The 18,828-nt window shown below is 42.2% G+C and overlaps 1 protein-coding gene across 8 annotated transcripts in view; it reads right to left on the reverse strand.

Annotated features, from left to right (window-relative positions):
* Positions 1-18,828, reverse strand: part of PAGE4 (PAGE family member 4) — a 151,821-nt gene that overhangs the window by 121,815 nt on the left and 11,178 nt on the right. For 6 of the 8 annotated variants that reach the window (XR_009401266.1, XR_009401267.1, XR_009401268.1 and 3 more), the window contains exon 2: positions 2,216-2,346. The exons of 1 other annotated variant lie outside the window; for it this stretch is intronic. Coding sequence is in view for 1 of the 7 variants with exons in the window: in XM_059385052.1 (XP_059241035.1) it covers positions 2,216-2,236 (21 nt within the window). In the remaining 6 variants the exon portion in view is untranslated. Of the gene's footprint in view, positions 1-2,215; positions 2,347-2,869; positions 3,007-18,828 lie in introns of those variants that run through there. One more of the 8 variants, XR_009401270.1, reaches the window with a different exon arrangement.

Here is an 18,828-nt window from a genome sequence, read left to right on the forward strand (position 1 = left end):
TAATAATCAACAATATATCTTTGGGTCATTCTTTTGTTACCAGGTGGATTGGGGAGATCCCCAGGCCCTGAAGCCTCTACCCAGCCCATCCCTGCATGTCACCAAAGGCTTTCTTATTGCAGGAAAGACCAGACATGGTGGTTGAGCAGCACAAGTGGGAAAAGCTTATTAAAGAGAGAGTACACTCTCAAGATGCGAGAGCAGGTGAGCTCCAGGGGAAAGCTGAGCTCCCTGGGGTTTTGAGTCTCTATCTTTCACTTACAGTTGTTCAAGGGGGTGGAATATTTATTACTTGAGGATGGGATTTCTTGGGAGCCTGTTTCATACCTTTCCTCCTTTACTTGGTCAGGGTGTCTGGCTTTCTTTGTCATGGGCCTGTCTGGTTTGATCCAGCTCCTTATGGCTTTGTTTTTGGAATGCTGCCAGGGCAGGTCTCTAACTTTCCCAGAGCAGGCATGACCATGTTCTCTGGCCTCCAGGCTTTCTGTTAAAACCTAACTAACTGGGGTGCCAGGTTAGCTCAGTTATTTGCATGTCTGACTCTTGGTTTCAGGTCAGGTCAAGATCTCAGGGTCCTGAGATAGAGCCTCGCATCTGGCTCTGTGCTCAGTGTGAAGTCTGAGATTCTCTCCCTCTCCCTCCCAACCCCAATAAATAAATAAATAAAATTAGAGAGAGCACAAGACTGGGGGTGGGGAGGGGAAAACAGGGAGAGGGACAAGCAGACCCGCACTCAGCAGGGGAGCCAAAGTGAGCAGCTTAACCAACTGTGAGCCACTCAGGTGCCCAACCAGGGGCTTTTATAACAAAACACCACTGTCTTTCCCTATCCCAAACCATCCCCCTCCCATACCATGCCCCATCCCATCTGGTTCCCTTCCCTTCATAGAGGCAACTAAGATTACTGGTGTCTTGTATCTCTTTCTAGAGGTATTCTAGATATGTACACACAAACACTCCTTTACATAAAGTTTGCATAATACTCTGAATCTTGCTTATGTCACTTCACAATATACCTTGGAGATCTTTTTTTCACTGTCAGTCTAACAAATAAATACATAAAAAAATAAAATCTTAAGAAAATGATTGCTTACTCTAACACTTGGACACATGCTATTCTAACCTCTATGGGCCTCATTTTCTTTATCTTGAAAAATGGGGATGTACACTATACACGTAGAGAAAATTAAGAAAGATCACAAAAGTGCCAGTGCCCAGCACTGCATTCTGCACATTTGCAGAAAAGCTGCCTTCCCAGGTGAAGTTGATGATGAAGGTGTTCACATCAGGCACTCTAGAAGTGTTACAGGGTCACCTGGGTGGTTCAGAGGGTTAAGCGTCTGCCTTCAGCTCAAGTCATGATCCCAGGATGGTGGCATCAAGCTCTGCACTGGGCTTCCTGCTCAGTGGGGAGTCTGCTTCTCCCTCTGCCTACAGCTCCCCCTGCTTGTGCTCTTGCTCTCTCTCTGGCAAATTAAAAAAAAAAAATCTTTTTTTTTAAGACTCTTTTTTTTCTCTTAAGATTTTACTTATTTATTTGTCAGAGAGACACACCGAGAGAGAGAACACAAGCAGGGTAACCAGGAGAGGGAGAAGCAGGCTCCCTGTTGAGGAGGGACCCCAAACATGGGGCTCAATCCCAGGACCCTGAGATGATGACCCGAGCCCAAGGCAGACGCATAATGACTGAGCCGCCCAGGCCCCCCAATAAATAAAATCTTTTTTAAAAAGTGTAACAGGTAGAAAGGAGCTTACATGAAATGCTTGGTGGAATCCTAATCAATCAATTAATCATTGTGTGTGTTAAGCTCACTGCTCTGGGAAAGATACAGAAAGACAAGATCCCTTCCTTTAAGGAAACAGTAAGGGTTGTGGAGATAAAATACACATATGAACCAATACTTCAAGAATATGACCATGATGGGGGGCACCTGGGTGGCTTGGTCGCTTAAGCGTCGTCTGCCTTCCACTCGGGTCTTGATCCCAGGATCGTGGGATAGAGTCCTGCTTCTCCCTCTCCCTCTGCCACTCCCCCTGCTTGTGCTCTCTCCCTCTCTCTCTGCCAAGTAAGTAAATAAAACCTTTTAAAATAAAAACAATGAATATGGCCATGGTGGAGCTTAACGATATGAATAAACTGTGGGAAGGCAAAGGAGGGTGAGGGGTGCTTAATGCAGGAAGATTTAAAGGTGTGGAGGAACAGAGGCAGACTGACCTGGTCATCGGAAACCTGCATCTTAGCTCCTTCTGGTGCCCAGTCGAATTCCTCAGCATGATGTGTTACAGGTCAATAGCCTAGATTGAAACCTTGAGTGATAGAAGCACTTTGGGCCTCACTTTCCTCACCTGTAAAATAAGAATGACCATACCTACATCAGAGTAGTGTGCTTTACTCGTGATATTTGGTGAAGAGCACTTAGCAGATTTAAAGCAGGAAATTTATAGTAGCTGCTATCATTGCGATTTCAGTTTCCTATCATTGACATTGCCTTTTTTAAAAGATTTATTTATTTTTATTTTAGAGAGAGAGGAGAGAGAGGTGGGGGAGGCACAGAGGGAGGGAGAGATAGAGAATCCCAAGCCGACCTCACCAAGCACAGAGCCCGACATGGGGCTAAATCCCACGACCCTGAGATCGACCTGAGCAGAGACCAAGAGTCAGACGTTTAGCCAACTGCGCCCCTGACATTTCCTTTCTATTCTTCATTCTCTCACATCCCCTCTTGCAACACCCACTTTGCTCCCCCTTTCATAAAAGTTCCTTGTTCTTCCTGGCTTCTCCTTTTGTTTACAGGGGGCACCCTCCCCTGTAAACTAACTCCCTCCCCACCCCACCCCCAAACACACGCAGAACTCATCTGTCACTGACTTGCTTAGCTTTCCGAGGTCTAGATTAAATCAGGACAGTATTTCCAGCATGTTTTTGCCTTTATATAATAGTACTCTTTGCGGACAGCACTGTGTCCTAATGGCTTTTGTAGGCAGAAGCCTCTGATTGGCTTATGAGGCAAGCATACTACTTTAGTAGCCTTTGAGTTTCTTGAGGCCCGCCAGAACAAGGCGCTGAGTCGTCCAGCTAGATCCCCAAAGTCGGAAATTTGGTTTCTCTGGGATAAAGGCCAAGTAGCTCCCCCTGCCGTTCCTGAGTGCACTTGGCTTCTGCACTGTGTGGGTAGGGCCCTAAGAGGAACTGACCTAGGAATGAGAACAAGTCATCTAACAATCTGTGACATTGTGAGTCCTTCGGCATCTTGAACAATAAACGTTTGTGGTGACTGAACCCCCTGACAAGAGTCATTCATAACTCCTGGATTTATGTGTTTGGCTGGGCAAGTGAACACAGGTGCACCTGTGTAAGTATCAAGGCCCCCCCCGAATCTTGTACTGGGTGACTTCCAGCGTGTTTTTCAAGTTTTCAAAACCTGCGCTGACCAGGGCAGAGTCAGCTTTATCCTGGGCCCTTGTAAGAGAGCTTCCATTGTGTGGGAATGTGTGGAGATTATTTTTTTAATAAAAGCCAAGTGTTCCCTGTGGACCAATTCCTTAATTTCACAGTGAAATAGTGCCTGTGCCAGGTTTGACTTATTGTTTCTTTAAACAGCGCACCTACCTTCAGGTTTATTAGTCTCATTAAAGATATTCTGCTTCTCTTTTTCACGCCCGCCTCCTTAAAGGCAAAGAAGGGCTCAGTGGGGGGTGGGGGGGCGTCTGGCGCCCCCTGTAGAGTCCCCTTCCTCTCTGCAGAAGGGGCTGCCTTTCCACAGGGGGCATCGAAAAACAAGCCAACTATCCCCTTCCGGCTTTTGCTATGGAGATTATGAACGCGTATATGAAATCTAATAACTTCGGTTATGGTTTCCAGGTAGCAGTGGTGGTGAACGGCTTATCCTGCTGACAAACGTGCTTCATGAAGATCTGCCCTTACCCCGGGCACTGGAAAAGATAAACAGGATAATCCGAAAGACTCCTATGCAGTCACAGGAACCTGGAGCCATCTGCTTGGGACAAAAATAAATCCGTGAACCTCCAGGGACTTGGGCAACTGAAATGACATGACTCGCACAGAAGAGCATGGGGAGACCAGCAGCAGGGACCACGGAAGCCACTCTAACTAACACACATGGAGCAAAGGACTTCTAGAATAAAATGCCTTTTATTTTCTGGGACTAAAGCCCAGACAGTAACTTAAAAGTCTCCCAGCTTGATAGAGACAAATCAAAACATGAACTGATTGGAGGAGAAGCTCTTTTCTGGTACAGAAACACAACACAACACAACAGAAACTAGAAGTGTCATTTAATTGGCATTTAGCAAAGAGGGCTCAGCCAAGCAGAATTATTCAGCTGCCTTGTGTCAAGATGCTCCTCTCTGAGAATTCTGTGTGGAGTTACATTTTTACATATGCTTCGGGTTCTAGATTGAGCAAATCACAATTTTGCAGTATTTGGGACATAGTCATACTAAAAATTGTTTGTTGTTTATCTGAAATTCAAATTTCACAGGGCATCCTATATTTTATCTGGCAGTCCCACTGTGACAATCAACGAAAACCACCCAAATAAGAACAACAACTAAAAAAAAAGCGATTTATTTAGAACTTGCTGTAGCAAGGGAGTCAGGCATCATCGATTACAGTTGGCAGAGATGCAAAGCAGGCAGCAGAGTGGGAAAGTTTGGGTTTTTATTTTTAAAGATTTTATTTATTTATTTGTGAGAGAGAGAGAGCACACAGGCAGGCTGAGTGGCAGCAGAGGCAGAGGGAGAAGCAGGCTCCTCGCTGAGCAAGGAGCCTGATGTGGGACTCGATCCTAGGACTCTGGGATCATGACCTGAGCCGAAGGCAGCTGCTTAACCAACTGAGCCACCCAGGCGTCCCTGGGAAAGTTTTATAGTGAAAAAAAAAAAAAAAGGAAAGACGTCAGGTATGCCCTGTGGAAAGAAACGAAGACAAACCAAATGAGAAAAGCAAAGGCCATTTATTCTGAGCTTCTGAGAGCAAGAGTGTCATACACCATCACTTGCCTTTCAGCAGAGACTCAAAGGCAGACAGAGAAGGTAAAGCTTTCTAGTAAAAAAGAGAAGGCTTCAGGCGTGCCCTGATGGGAGGCCATTGGCATGAGGAAGCTGTAGGCAGATTAACAAGAAGCAGGGCTTCCTAGATGATTAGTTCGGGGTACATACTTCGCTTTCTCCCGTTGGTCCAAATTTAGAAGCCGGAGAATGAAGGAAGCTTGTCAGTTACTAATCAAGTCCTGGCCATTTAGGGCTGGTTGTTACAAAAGGTGTATGATTTATAGCAGGCTGGCTTCCCGTATTGTTTATTGTTGATAAGGGTCTGTTTTCCTGGGCAGGTTGCTGCAGATTGTAGAGCCAAGTTCTTTTTTTTTTTAATATTTTATTTATTTATTCATGAGACAGAGAGAGAAAGAGAGGTTGAGGGAGAATCAGGCTCCTAGCAGAGTAGGGAGCCAGATGTGGGACTCAATCCCAGGACTCTAGGATCATGACCTGAGCTGAAGGCAGAGACACCCAGGTGTCCCCAAGTTCTATTTTTATATGTGGTCTGATCACTGCCCATTTGTATATGCTGTCTCTCGGTTCTGATGGGAGGCTGTTGGTAGGAAAAGCTGGAAGTGGGCTGTGGGGCGCCTGGGTGGCACAGTCCGTTAAGCGTCTGACTCTTGGTTTCAGCTCAGGTCGTGATCTCAGGGTCCTGAAACAGAGTCCTGCCTTGGGCTCCATGTTCAGTGCAGAGGCTGCTTAGGACTCTCTCGTGCTATGCCCCTCCCCCACCCCCAAATAAATTATTATTTTTTTATAAGCTGGAGCATGGCTACTAAGAAGCCGGATCTTATGTGATTGGTTTGGGAAGTAGATTTGGCTTTCCCTGTTGAGTACTGAGTTGAAAGCTGGAGCCAACAAGAGGGAAGCTGGCAGCTGTTGATGAATTTCTGATGGTTTGGGGCAAACTGCAACAAAGGTTGTGGGTTGACCTGCCATGCAGGATGCAGGTAACCTGGCAAAGGACCTGAATAGACATTTCTCTAAAGATCTACAAATGACCACGAAGCACATGAAGACATGCCCAACTGTCCTTAGGAATCAGGGAAAATGCGTATCAAAACCACAGTGAGATACCACTTCACACCCACTAGGATGGCAATAATTTAAAGACAGACAATAAGTGTTGACAGGCAGGGAAATGGGAACCTTCATACATTGCTGATGGGAGTATAAAATGGTGCAGCTGGGGTAGAAAACAGGTCAGCGGTTCCCCAAAAAGTTAAACATTGAACTGCCATATGACCCAGCATCCTGTTCTTTGGTATACACCTGAGAGAAATGAAAACATATGTCCACACAAAAGATTTGTACACAAATGTTCACAGCAGCATTATTTACAGTCACCAAAAATGGAAATCACCTAACTGTCCATCTGCCGATGAACAGATACACAAAATGTGGCGCACCAATACAACAGAATATTATTCAGCCAAAGTAAAGCACTAATACTTGGTATAACATGGTCCAACCTTGAGAACATTATGCAAAGTGGAGGAAGCCAGGCACAAAAGGCTGCATTTTGTACAATGCCACTGAAATAAAATGGTCAACATAAGCAAATCCATAGAGACAGAAAAGAAGTTAGCAATGACCAGGGCCTGGGAGGAGGGGAGAATGGGCCAAATGACTGCTTATGGGTACAGGATTTCTTTGGGAGGTGATGAAAATGTTCTAGAATTAGTTACTAGTGATGGTTGCACATCTTTGTGAATATACTAAAAAGCACACTGAATTATACAGTTTTAAAAATGCTATGATTCTCTTTAGAGGCACGTTGTGTAGTTACCTCTTGGGATGAGAGAGGCGTGTCTTCTAACTTTTGCAGCTTTCCTGAATGTACATCCTTCTGGACACCTGCATAGTATAGACCCTCTTTTGGTCTCTTGATTGTCTCGTCTTCTTCTTCAGACACACCTCCACTATCTTCTATCTTGGTACAGGAGTCCATTAGTTATGACCACCAAATGCTGATGGAGGCCCAAAGAGAGGATGTGAGAAGGTACCAAGGGCCACTTTGTAAAATAAAATATTTTAAGTGATACTGTAAGAACCACAGAATATTCTCGATTTAGGAGTTAATGTTTTCTTCTTTTTTTCCCTTCTGCTTTTATCTCTCTATGGACTTAGAAAATATAAACTGCCATAGACTCTTGTAGTTTTTTTTTTAATTAAAGATTTAAAAAAGTATTTGTTTGACACACAGAGAGACACAGCAAGAGAGAGAACACAAGCAGGGGAAGTGGGAGAGGGAGAAGCGGGCTCCCCTCAAAGAGGCCAATGTGGGGCTTGATCCCAGGACCCTATGATCATTATCCGAGCTGAAGGCAGACGCCAAACGACGGAGCCACCCAGGCTCCCCAGTCTCTTGTACTTTTAATCACATGAGGCAGACCTGCAAGGCCCTAAATTGCAGCTCTAATGCCCTTTTGCTCCCTCTGCTTCACCATCTACAAATATTTAGCCCGTCTTTAATGTCTCTCAAGCAGGGCCTTCCAAAAAATGACTGATCCACCAATCTCTAATAAGTTGCTTGATTTTTTTTAAAAAAAGATTCTATGTATTTATTTGGCAGACAGAGATCACAAGTAGGCAGTGAGACAGGCAGAGAAAGGAGGGAAGCAGGCTCCCTGCTGAGCAGAAGGCCGGATTCGGGGCTTGACCTGAGCTGAAGGCAGAGGCTTTAACCCACTGAGCCACCCAGGCACCCCAAGTTGCTTGATTTTAAGATAAGACCTTCATGGTTGTTTTTTTTAAAGATTTATTTATTTATTTGACAGACAGAGATCACAAGTAGGCAGAGAGGCAGGTAGAGAGAGAGGGGTAAGCAGGCTCCCTGCTGAGCAGACAGCTCAATCCGAGAACCCAGGGACAATGACCGGAGCCGAAGGCAGAGGTTTTAACCCACTGAGCCACCCAGGCGCCTGAGTTTCATGTTTTATCTTTCTCCCTATCACTAACATTTTACCAAAGGTCTAATATATAGAACCTAATATATGTTCTAAACCAGCCATCCTCAACCCCAGATACATGTTCAGATAATCTGGGAAATGAGTTTTGAATGTTGATGCTTGAACCCCAGACCCAGCTTGATTGGTAATAAGGTGGGCCTGATAATTGGTATTTTTAAAAGTTCACCTAGACAATTCCAAGGGGCAGACAGGGTTAATGAAAACTGTATTTAAAAATAATTTATTATTTTTAAATTTAGATTTACTAAATATATTTTTATCAAGCAATATAGCTATAAAGTTCTAAAAGTCTAGTGATACTTTCTAAGGCTTTTAAAAATGCAATGTCTGGGGTCCCTGGGTGGCTCAGTGGGTTAAAACCTCTGCCTTCAGCTTGGGTAGTGGTCCCGGGGTCCTGGGATTGAGCCTCACATCAGGCTCTCTGCTCAGCGGGGAGTCTGCTTTCCCCCCTCTCTCTGCCTACTTGTGATCTCTGTCTGTCAAATAAATAAATAAAATCCTAAATAAATTACTTAATTAAAAAAAATTAAAATGCAATGTCTTTTCTTTAAAGAATTTGTTTGTCAGAGAGCGCACAAGCAGAGGAGCAACAGGCAGAGGGAGAAGCGGGCACCCCACTGATCAGGGAGCCCAAAATGGAGCTTGATCCCAGGACCCTGGGATCATGACCTGAGCCGAAGGCAGACACTTAACCGACTGAGCCACCCAGGTGCCCCCAAAAATGCAATGTCTTGTTCTACTCTTACCCATCTCTGATTCTCATTCCCCAGAGGCAACCACATTCAACCCTTTTAACTCTTTCCTTAAATTATTTGCCTCTATTTATCAGTGCTATTATTATACTGATATTTATTATTTTCCATTTTATCTATTATAAATTGACTTGCTACTACAGAAGATAAAGATCTACCTCTTTTCTTCCAGCATTTTGCACACATGCTTTGCCTTCCTCCCATCTTCCCAGCAGATTTATATCATGGTTTGGGGTTAAAGCAATAATCAGTGTTAACATAATTATGGCCACGTAAATATAATAAAATGGCAAACGTGTACCCTAACATATCAATAATTAACTTAAATATAAATAGTTTAATTATACCAATTAAAAGAGATATTAGCAGCATAGATTTAAAAATTAATCTAATCATATACTGTCTGTAAGAAACCCACTTCAGGGACACCTGGGTGTCTCAGGTGGTTAAGCATCTGCCTTTGGCTCAGGTCATGATTCCAGGGTCCTGGGATCGAGCCCCACATCGGGCTTCCTGCTCAGTGGGGAGCCTGCCTCTCCCTCTCCCTCTGCTGCTCTTCCTGCTTGTGCTCTCTTGCACTCTGTCAAATAAATAAATAAAGTCTTTGAAAAAATAAAAAGGAAAAGAAACCCACTTCAAATACAATCATATAGGTAGGTGAAAAGTAAAAGGATAGAAATATGAATATAATGCAAACATTAATTTTTTAAAAGCAGGAGTGACTGTATTAATATTAAAGTAGACTTCAGGGCGCCTGGGTGGCTCAGTGAGTTAAGCCTTTGCCTTCGGCTCAGGTCATGATCTCGGGGTCCTGGGATCGAGTCCCACATTGGGCTCTCTGCTTGGCAGGGAGCCTGCCTTCTCTCTCTCTCTCTGCCTGTTTGTGATATCTCTCTCTCTCTCTCTCTCTTTCTGTCAAATAAATAAATAAATAAATCTTTAAAAAAATAAAGTAGACTTCAGAGCAAAGATAATTACTAGAAACAAAGGACATTACACAATGGTAAAAGAAGCAGTTCACTAAGAAGAGATACTGAGGCAGAAAAAGCATCTACAAAATCCAGAACCCATCCATGATTGTTAAAAAAAAAGAAAACTCATCAAACTAGGAATAGAGAAAAATTTCCTTGACTTGATAAAGAATATTTATAAAAAACTTGTAATTAATATTGTATTTAATAGGGAAAGACTGAATGCTTCTCCCATAAGATGAGGAACAAAGCATCTTTCTTTTTTTTAAAGATTTTATTTATTTATTTGACAGAGAGAGATCACAAGTAGGCAGAGAGGCAGGCAGAGAGAGAAGGGGAAGCAGGCTCCCTGCCGAGCAGAGAGCCTGATGTGGGATTCGATCCCAGGACCCTGAGATCATGACCTGAGCTGAAAGCAGAGGCTTAACCCACTGAGCCACCCAGGTGCCCCTACCCATCTTTCTTATTCAACATTCTACTTAAAGCTGTTAACAGTGGAATAAGACAAAAAGGCAAAAGAAAAAATAGAATAAATTTTAAAATGCAGATTTTTTTGTCTTTACTGCATTTATTTTTTATTTTTTTATTTAACATGTAATGTATTATTTGTTTCAGGAGTACAGGTCTGTGATTCATCAGTCTTACACAACACCCAGCGCTCATCGCAACAAATACCCTTCCCAATGTCCATCACCCAGCCACCCCATCCCTTACACTCCCCTCCCCTTCAGCAACCCTCAGTTTGCTTCCTGGATTAAGAGTCTCCTCTGGTTTCATCTTGTTTCATTTTTCCCTCTCTTCTCCTATGATCCTCTGCCTCATTTCTTAAATTCTGCATATCAGAGAGATCACATGATAATTGTCTTTCTCTGACTGACTTATTTTGCTCAGCATAATACCCTCTGGCTCCATCGATGTCATTGCAAATGGCAAGATTTCATTTTTGATGGTTGTGTAATATTCCATTGTATACAACATATACCACATCTTTTTTTTCCCCCTCAGGTAAAGGTTATATTTGAGAGACATAAATATAGACAGAATAAAATTTTACTTCCCCAACAAAAATCTTCCACAAACCTGCCTTGTATATAAACCTCTTCCCCAATATCTATGGCATTCCTCTATCATACTGATGTTGTGATGGCCTACGAAATGCTCTCTACACTTGTTGCCCCCCAGCTCTGGCCTTATTTTCATTCATATATAAATTTTTAAATTATCTGCTAGTCCCCCTACACACACACCTCTTGTAGCCCTAACTGATGTCTTTCCCACTGATTAACCCCAAAAATGTCTATAGCTCTCATTGCCAGACCAATAACACCTTTTGTATCCTCCAGTCTGTCACTTAAGTCTGAGCGAGCCAATGGATCATGATGCTATTTGAGGGTCGGGAATGGGACTAATATAATTATCTTATTCCCAAAAGAGCCCAGCCTCATGTTAGGACTCAATAATTGAAGTAACTCTGGAAGATTTTCCAGAGTTTAATAAAAATTAAATTCCTTGATTCTACTGAGAAAATATTGCACTCTTCCAAAAAGAAGAATGGCCTCAGTTTATACTAATTTTATACCACATCTTTTTTATCCATTCATCTGTCGATGGACATCCGGGCTCTTCCCATAGTTTGGCTATTGTGGACATTGCTACTATAAACACTGGGGTGAAGGTGCCCCTTCGGATCACTGTATTTGTATCTTTGGGGTAAATACAGTGTAATTGCTGGGTCATAGGGTAGGTGTATTTTCAACTTTTTTAGGAACCTCCATACTGTTTTCCAGAGAGGCTGCACCAGCTTATGCAGATTTTTTTTAAATGAAGAAATAAAAGTATCCCTATTTGTAAAGCTCTGTATAAGTAATCCCAAGAAATCTACAAAACAAACAAACCTTCTAAAACCTCCTCCCAGAACTAATAAGTGAGTTTGGCAAGGTTTCAGAATACAAAGTCAGCACTCAAAAACCAATTGTATGTATGTATGTTTTATATATATATACATACATACAACAAACTTGTGAAAACCAAAATTTAAAACACAGTACCACTTATGTTTGTGTCAAAGAAAATGAAATACTTAGATATACAGTTGACCCTTGAACAATGCAGGGGCTGGGGTGCTGACCCCTGTGCAGCTGAAAATCTCTGTATAACTTTTGACTCCCCAAAAATGTAACTACTAATAACCTACCATTGACCAGAAGCCTTACAATAGCATAAACAGTCAATTAACACATATTTTGTGTATTGTTATGTGTATCATATACTGTATTCTTACAACAAAGTTAGCTAGAGAAAAGAAAATGTTTTTAAGCAAACCATAAAAGGAAATACATTTACAATACTGTACTGTAAAATATCCAGATATAAATAGACCCATGCAGTTCAAACCCATGTTGTTCAAGACATAACTATAAGATCTACAAGTGTGTATAGGACCTGTATGCTGAAAATTACAAAATGCTGATGAAAGAAATCAAAGACCTAGATAAATGGAGAAATATGCCATGTTTATAGATTGAAAGATCCAAAATAATAAAGCTGCCAATTCTCTCCAAATCTATAGGTTTAATGTATTCCCTATCAAGGTGTTCTGTAGACAAGCTTATTCTAAAATTTATATGGAGGGGTGCCTGAAGTCAGTTAACTGTCTGTCTTCAGTTCAGGTCCTGATCCCGGGGTCCCAGGATGAAGCCCCGTGTAGTGTAGGGTTCCCTGCTCAGTGGGGAGTGTGCTTCTCCTTCTCCTTTTGCCCCTCCCCTACTCATGCTCTCTCTCCCTCTCTCAGATAATTAAATCTTAAAAGTAAAATAAAACAAAATAATATTTATATGGAAAGGCACAAACCTTAAGATAGCAATATTAAAATAAAATTTTAAATAAAACATACTTAATTTTTAATTTAAATTTAGTTTTAAGCTAATTTCAAAATATTTAATTAAAAATAAAATGATTTTTTAAAAAGAATAAGTTGGGAGGGATCACTCTACCTGATGAAGTGCTTACTACATAGCTATAGTAATCAAGGTAATTACTGTATTAACAGAGATACAGATATAATCAATGGAACAGAATCAAAAACCCATAAATAGACCCACACAAATAACACCCAACTGTTTTTTGACAAAGATGCAAAAACAATCCAAGGGAGGAACCATAGCCTTTTCTTTTCTTTTTTATTATTTTACTTATTTATTTGACAGAGAGAGATCACAGGAGGCAGAGAGGCAGGCAGAGAGAGAGAGGGGGAAGCAGGCTCCCCACTGAGCAGAGAGCCTGATGTGGGGTTTGATCCCAGGACCCTGAGATCATGACCCGAGCCAAGGGCAGAGGCTTAATCCACTGAACCACCCAGGCGCCCCAACCATAGCCTTTTCAACAAATGGTGCTGGAGCAACTGGATATCTACAAGCAAAACAAAACAAACGAAACAAAACAAAAAAACCCTTAACCTGAACCACAAACCTTGTACAATTAACTGAAAATGGATCATGGAGTTAATGTAAAATGTAAAACTGTTTTAGAAACAAGCTTTTAGAATCAGAACATAGGAAAAAATCTTTGGGACCTCAGACTCAATAAAAGTTCTTAAACTTGACACCAAAAGCACAATCCTTAAAAGGAAAAATTGATGATTGGACTTTATCAAAATTAAAGACAGTTTCCATTGAAAGACTCTGTTAAAAAGATGAAAGATGGGGCACCTGGGGGGCTCAGTGGGTTAGGGCCTCTGCCTTCAGCTCAGGTCATAATCCTGGGGTCTTGGGATCGAGTCCTACATCGGGCTCTCTGCTCAGTGGGGAGCCCGCTTCCCCTTCTCTCTCTGCCTGCCCCTCTGCCTACTTGTGATCTCTCTCTCTGTCAAATAAGTAAATAAATAAATAAATAAATAAATTTTTTAAAAAAGATGAAAGATGGGGTGCCTAGGTGGCTCAGTCATTAAATGTCTGCCTTTGGTTCAGGTCATGATCCTAGGGTCCTGCAATGGAGCCCCTCATCGGGCTCCCTACTTGGCAGGAAGCCTGCTTCTCCCACTCCTTCTGCTTGTGTTCCCTCTTTCGCTGTGTCTCTTTCTGTCAAATAAATAAATAAAATCTTTTTAAAAATAAATAAAGTATAACTATCCTAAATACCTAGTATAATATTTAAAAAAACAAAAAAAGGGATGCCTGGGTGGCTCAGTTGGTTAAGCGGCTGCCTTCAGCTCACATCATGATCCCAGCATTCTGGGATCGAGTCCCACATCGGGCTCCTGCTTCTCCCTCTGTCTCTGCCTGCTACTCTCTCTGCCTGTGTGCGCTCTCTCTCTCTCTCTCTCATGAATAAATAAATAAATAAAATCTTTTTTTAAAAAAGATGAAAAGACTTGTTACAGACTGGGAGAAAATATTTGCCGGCCCCATATCCGACCAAGGCCTTCTATCTAGTATATATAAAAACCTCTCAGAGCACAACAATAAAAAGCAAACAATCCACGTAGGAATGGCAAAAGACATGAACATACATTTCACCAAAAAGGAAATATAGATGGTAAGCAAGTATCTGGAAAAATGTTCAACATCACTAGCCATTAGAGAAATGTAAATTAAGACCAACATGTGGGGCGCCTGGGTGGCTCAGTGGGTTAAACCTCTGCCGTCGGCTCAGATCATGATCTCAGGGTCCTGGGATGGAGCCCCGCATCGGGCTCTCTTCTCAGTGGGGAGCCTGCTTCCTCCTCTCTCTCCGCCTGCCTCTCTGCCTACTTGTGATCTTTGTCTGTCAAATAAATAAAATAAAATCTTAAAAAAAGAAAGACCAACATGTGCTATCACCAGGCACCTATTAGAACAGTTGAAATAACAAAATAGTGATAAATACCAAATGCTGCTGAGGACACAGAGATACTGGATCTCCACACATTGCTGGTGTGAATGTAGGATGGTACAGCCAGTTTGGAGAAGGGGCGGTGATAGAGTGAATACAAAGAGGTAACATGAACGGGTTCTTCGGTGGTGATGGACCAGTTCTGGATCTTGACTGTGATAGTAGCATAAAACTACACACATACACACAAATGCAGGTTTTTTAATGGTAAAAACTGAATGAGGTCTATATTCTAACAGTAATATACCAATGTCAGTTTCCCAGTTTTGATAGTATACTATAGCTAGGTAAGATGTCACCAATGGGAGAAGCTGGATGAGGCTGAGGTTATCCTATTTTTGTAATTTCCTGCAAGTCTATACTTATTTCAAAATAAAAAAAAAACCTTTAAGAAATCTATTGCCCCTCCCCAAAAGTCTGCCCCTTCTGACCATTAGGCTGGGCTTCCTGTGACCTAAGCTGGCCAGTCAGCATCAGCCTCCCTCTTAGGCACAATATTTGGATAAAGAGAGATCACATTACACAAGTCAGCCAGTCAGAGTTCCCCTTGGGAACTTTCTTGCCAACCGAGGAAGAAAACATGAGGAGCCCTGATAATGCAATTTGAGCCCCTAGATCCAGCTGTGTCTCAAAGCATAGAACACTGCATTTCCCAATTGTGCAAGCTAGTAAATTCCTCTAAAAACATCAGTGTATGATAGGGAGGATCCAAAAGGCCAGCAGTCACAATAATTATGAACTACAGTTTTTGCCTTGTTTCTGTTTCCTTCTATCAAGTCACTCTGAGTCTCTGAAAACATGGGCTAGAAATTGAGCCACATCCATTAAAGAGCTTAGATGGAAATAATGATGGTGCAGTTAGCATCCATGTAATGTTTGAGTGTAGAAACTTTCTGTGAATGCCTGAAATTATACCACAAAGAAATCTCCCTACCCTGTGCAGATAATGGGCCCCTCTGCCAATGAAATTCATTTCTGCTTAAGTTGAATGCAATAAACGCATAACACAAGGAAGCAGATGGAAGATCAGAGTCAGAAGTTAAGTCAACTTTTCCAGGTGTCAAGGAAGAGAATTTTAGAGAAATATAAAACAGATCTGAATCAAGTAAAAGGTGTTTAACTAGAGAAAAATATCCATATGGAAGATTATTATCTTGGGACAACAAGACAGCCTCAGTTGCCTAGGTGACTCCCACGGGAAGATGTTAGCCATGTGGCTTTCTTTATAATCTGGCAGGATAAGCTATTATCTCCAGGGTCTGACATCAGGAGCTTCATATAAATGGCCCTTGTTTGCCATCTTCCAGGGCATGGCAACATAAGTTCAATTAAGACAAGCCAGGGCCAAGGGGTGCCTGGGTGGCTCAGTGATTAAGCGTCAGCCTTTAGCTTGGGTCATGGTCCCGAGGTCCTGGGATCGAGTCCCACATGAGGCTCCCTGCTGCTTCTTCCTCTCCCACTCCCCCTGCGTTTGTTCTCTCTCTCGCTGCCTCTCCCTGTCAAATAAATAAATAAAATCCTAAAAAAAAAAAAAGACATGCCAGAGCCTAGAAGTAGACTCACTAAACCCTTCTCACAATGGAGCTGGCTCACCTTCAGATGTGGAGGCCAGGTGAATATAATGCCGAAGAGTTGTGACAGCAAATGGCAGAGGGCAGTCCAGGTCAGTAGTTAGGTGAGTTGGGTGAGGTGGCAGAGAAAGCTCCAATTTGAAGTGCCAAGCATTCTACCTAGTTCTCAGGGTATAGTTGTGTAGTTCAAGGAGCAGGCTACATATGGATGTGACTCTTGGAAGTCTAAGCAGGTTGTCAGTCAGACTTGGGGGCATCTTACAACAGGGGGCAAGACTATGGGTACTGGACTGGCTATGGTAACCAAAACTTGATTCCATGGTAGTCAGTTGGGGAAAGGTATTAGGACATACTGGAAAGAAATAAGCACAGAGCTCTAATCTGAATTAATCCAGGGGAAGGGATATACCACCATGACAGATACTCAGGCTAAAGAAACAGAACAGAAGCCCAGTTCTGTGAAATGGGCTAAAAAGACCCAGAAATCAACTTAGAAGCAAGCAGAGAGGGGCCTGTGTGGCTCAGTCGGTTGTGTGTCTGCCTTCGGCTCAGGTCATGATCCCGGGGTCCTGGGACCTGGCCCCAGGTTGGGATCCTGCTCAGCGGGGAGTCTGCTTCTCCCTCTTCCTCTGCCTGCTGCTCCCCCTGCTTGTGCTCTCTCTCACTCTGTCAAATAAATAAATAAAATCTTAAAAAAAGAAAAGAAGCAATTTCCACTGAGAATAGATAGCATTTGTAGAAAATGAGGTAAGATTTAGCTTCTAGGTGGAAATTGAGGGGCCCCTTTTGGGGAAAAAAGGGGTACTAGTGACTGGGAACCCAGCTAGGAACATCAAGTTACCATCCTGAAACCTCCCTCAGGTCTATGTATGCCACTATTAAAGCTGGATTTTGTTTTTAGCAAAGGGCTATTCCATTCCTTTTAAGAAAATTTTCTATTAGTATAGGTGTCATAATTTAAATGGTTATCAGCCATTTATACCTTAGTATGAATTTGCTTACATTTTTCCTTCCTGAAAGCAGGTTTTGATGGGAATTGGAAGAAATTATTCTATAGCAGAGTCTTACTGAGAGGCTATGAGCCAGGCACTGTGCTATGCACTAGGGATACGAAGATGAGGCAAAGCACATACGCTTCATCTCTGAAGAATTTTATAAGCCTCTATATTAAAGTTGGGAAGGAAGCCACTAAAGGAAAAAATATGTGCAGGAGGAAATTTGGGTTGACTATAAACAAATATTTTCTTATTTTCCAGTGTTTCCAAGTATGACTCATTTCTCCATGGAAATCCCACAAATGAGCCTTGCCATTTTTTCACAGCCCTTAGCACAACATCCCTAATTCTTCAAATAGCATGAGGGCTTCTGTGTCCATGCTTACAGTCAGGAGCAGAGATGCTGGGAAGATCATTTTGTTCCACCTACTTGGATTTATTGACAAGGAAAACCCGGTCTAAAGAGATAAAGCAGCCAGAAGAAATCATGAAGGGAGTTCATGGCAGAAGCTCATGGATTTCTCAAAGCCTCTCTTTAGAACCTTCTCAACTACATCATAGCATCTCCTAACAATAAGCCAGGAATGCTATAATGATAGAGAAACCCCAGATCACTTGTTTTCCAATGTCTACCACATACACTTCAAACCCTCTGGCCTGGCTTTCAAAGCCTTCCGCTCTCTCTGCTCTACATGACTGCACTACTTGATCTTTCATTACTCATCTACTTCAATTATTTGACTCTTATATCACCTGTGCTTTTCTATTTCCATGCCCTTGCCTATGCCCTCCTTTCCCCCAGATATCCTGCTACCACCATCTCCAGGCAAAGAATTCGTACCAATTCTTCAGTGCATCCCATTCATAAAGACATCCACAGTCTCACCCACCAGTGAGTCATCTCTAACTATCTTTGTGCTTGTACCATTCCAATGGCTCTTACCACATAGTACCTCAGATGTATTTTGTTAACTGTCTTATCTGTCCTAATGAAAGACATGGACTCTAATGCATATCTGGAACTCCTCCAGAATTCCCAGCACGGTAAATTCCGGGCCTCAAAGATATCTGATAAATGAATGAATGAATGAATGAATGAATGAATTGAACTGAATTGAATTGAACTGAATTAACTTGAATTCCTGTGGTTGACCAAAAGGTGGAGATCAAATCACAGCAATGCTGTTTTAAAGTTTAGCCAGGCTGGGACAGACTAGATAGGCAAGAGAAGGAGAAACTAGAAAGAGGCTGCAGAGGAACCAATTAAGGGACTGTGATTATCATGGAATGAGGAGGTAAAAGTAGAGATCCAGATGGTAGAACTGGACCTGGACAAGAGATAGCAAACTAAAACACATTGCATGCAAGTCGACTATGACCCAGCAATTGCACTATTGGGTATTTACCCTAAAGATACAAACGTAGTGATCCAAAGGGGCACGTGCACCCGAATGTTTATAGCAGCAATGTCCACAATAGCCAAACTATGGAAAGAACCTAGATGTCCATCAACAGATGAATGGATCAAGAAGATGTGGTATATATACACAATGGAATACTATGCAGCCTTCAAAAGAAATGAAATCTTGTCATTTGCGACAACATGGATGGAACTAGAGCGTATCATGCTTAGCGAA

Source organism: Mustela nigripes, chromosome X (genome assembly GCF_022355385.1).
Source record: "Mustela nigripes isolate SB6536 chromosome X, MUSNIG.SB6536, whole genome shotgun sequence".
NCBI lineage: Eukaryota > Metazoa > Chordata > Mammalia > Carnivora > Mustelidae > Mustela > Mustela nigripes.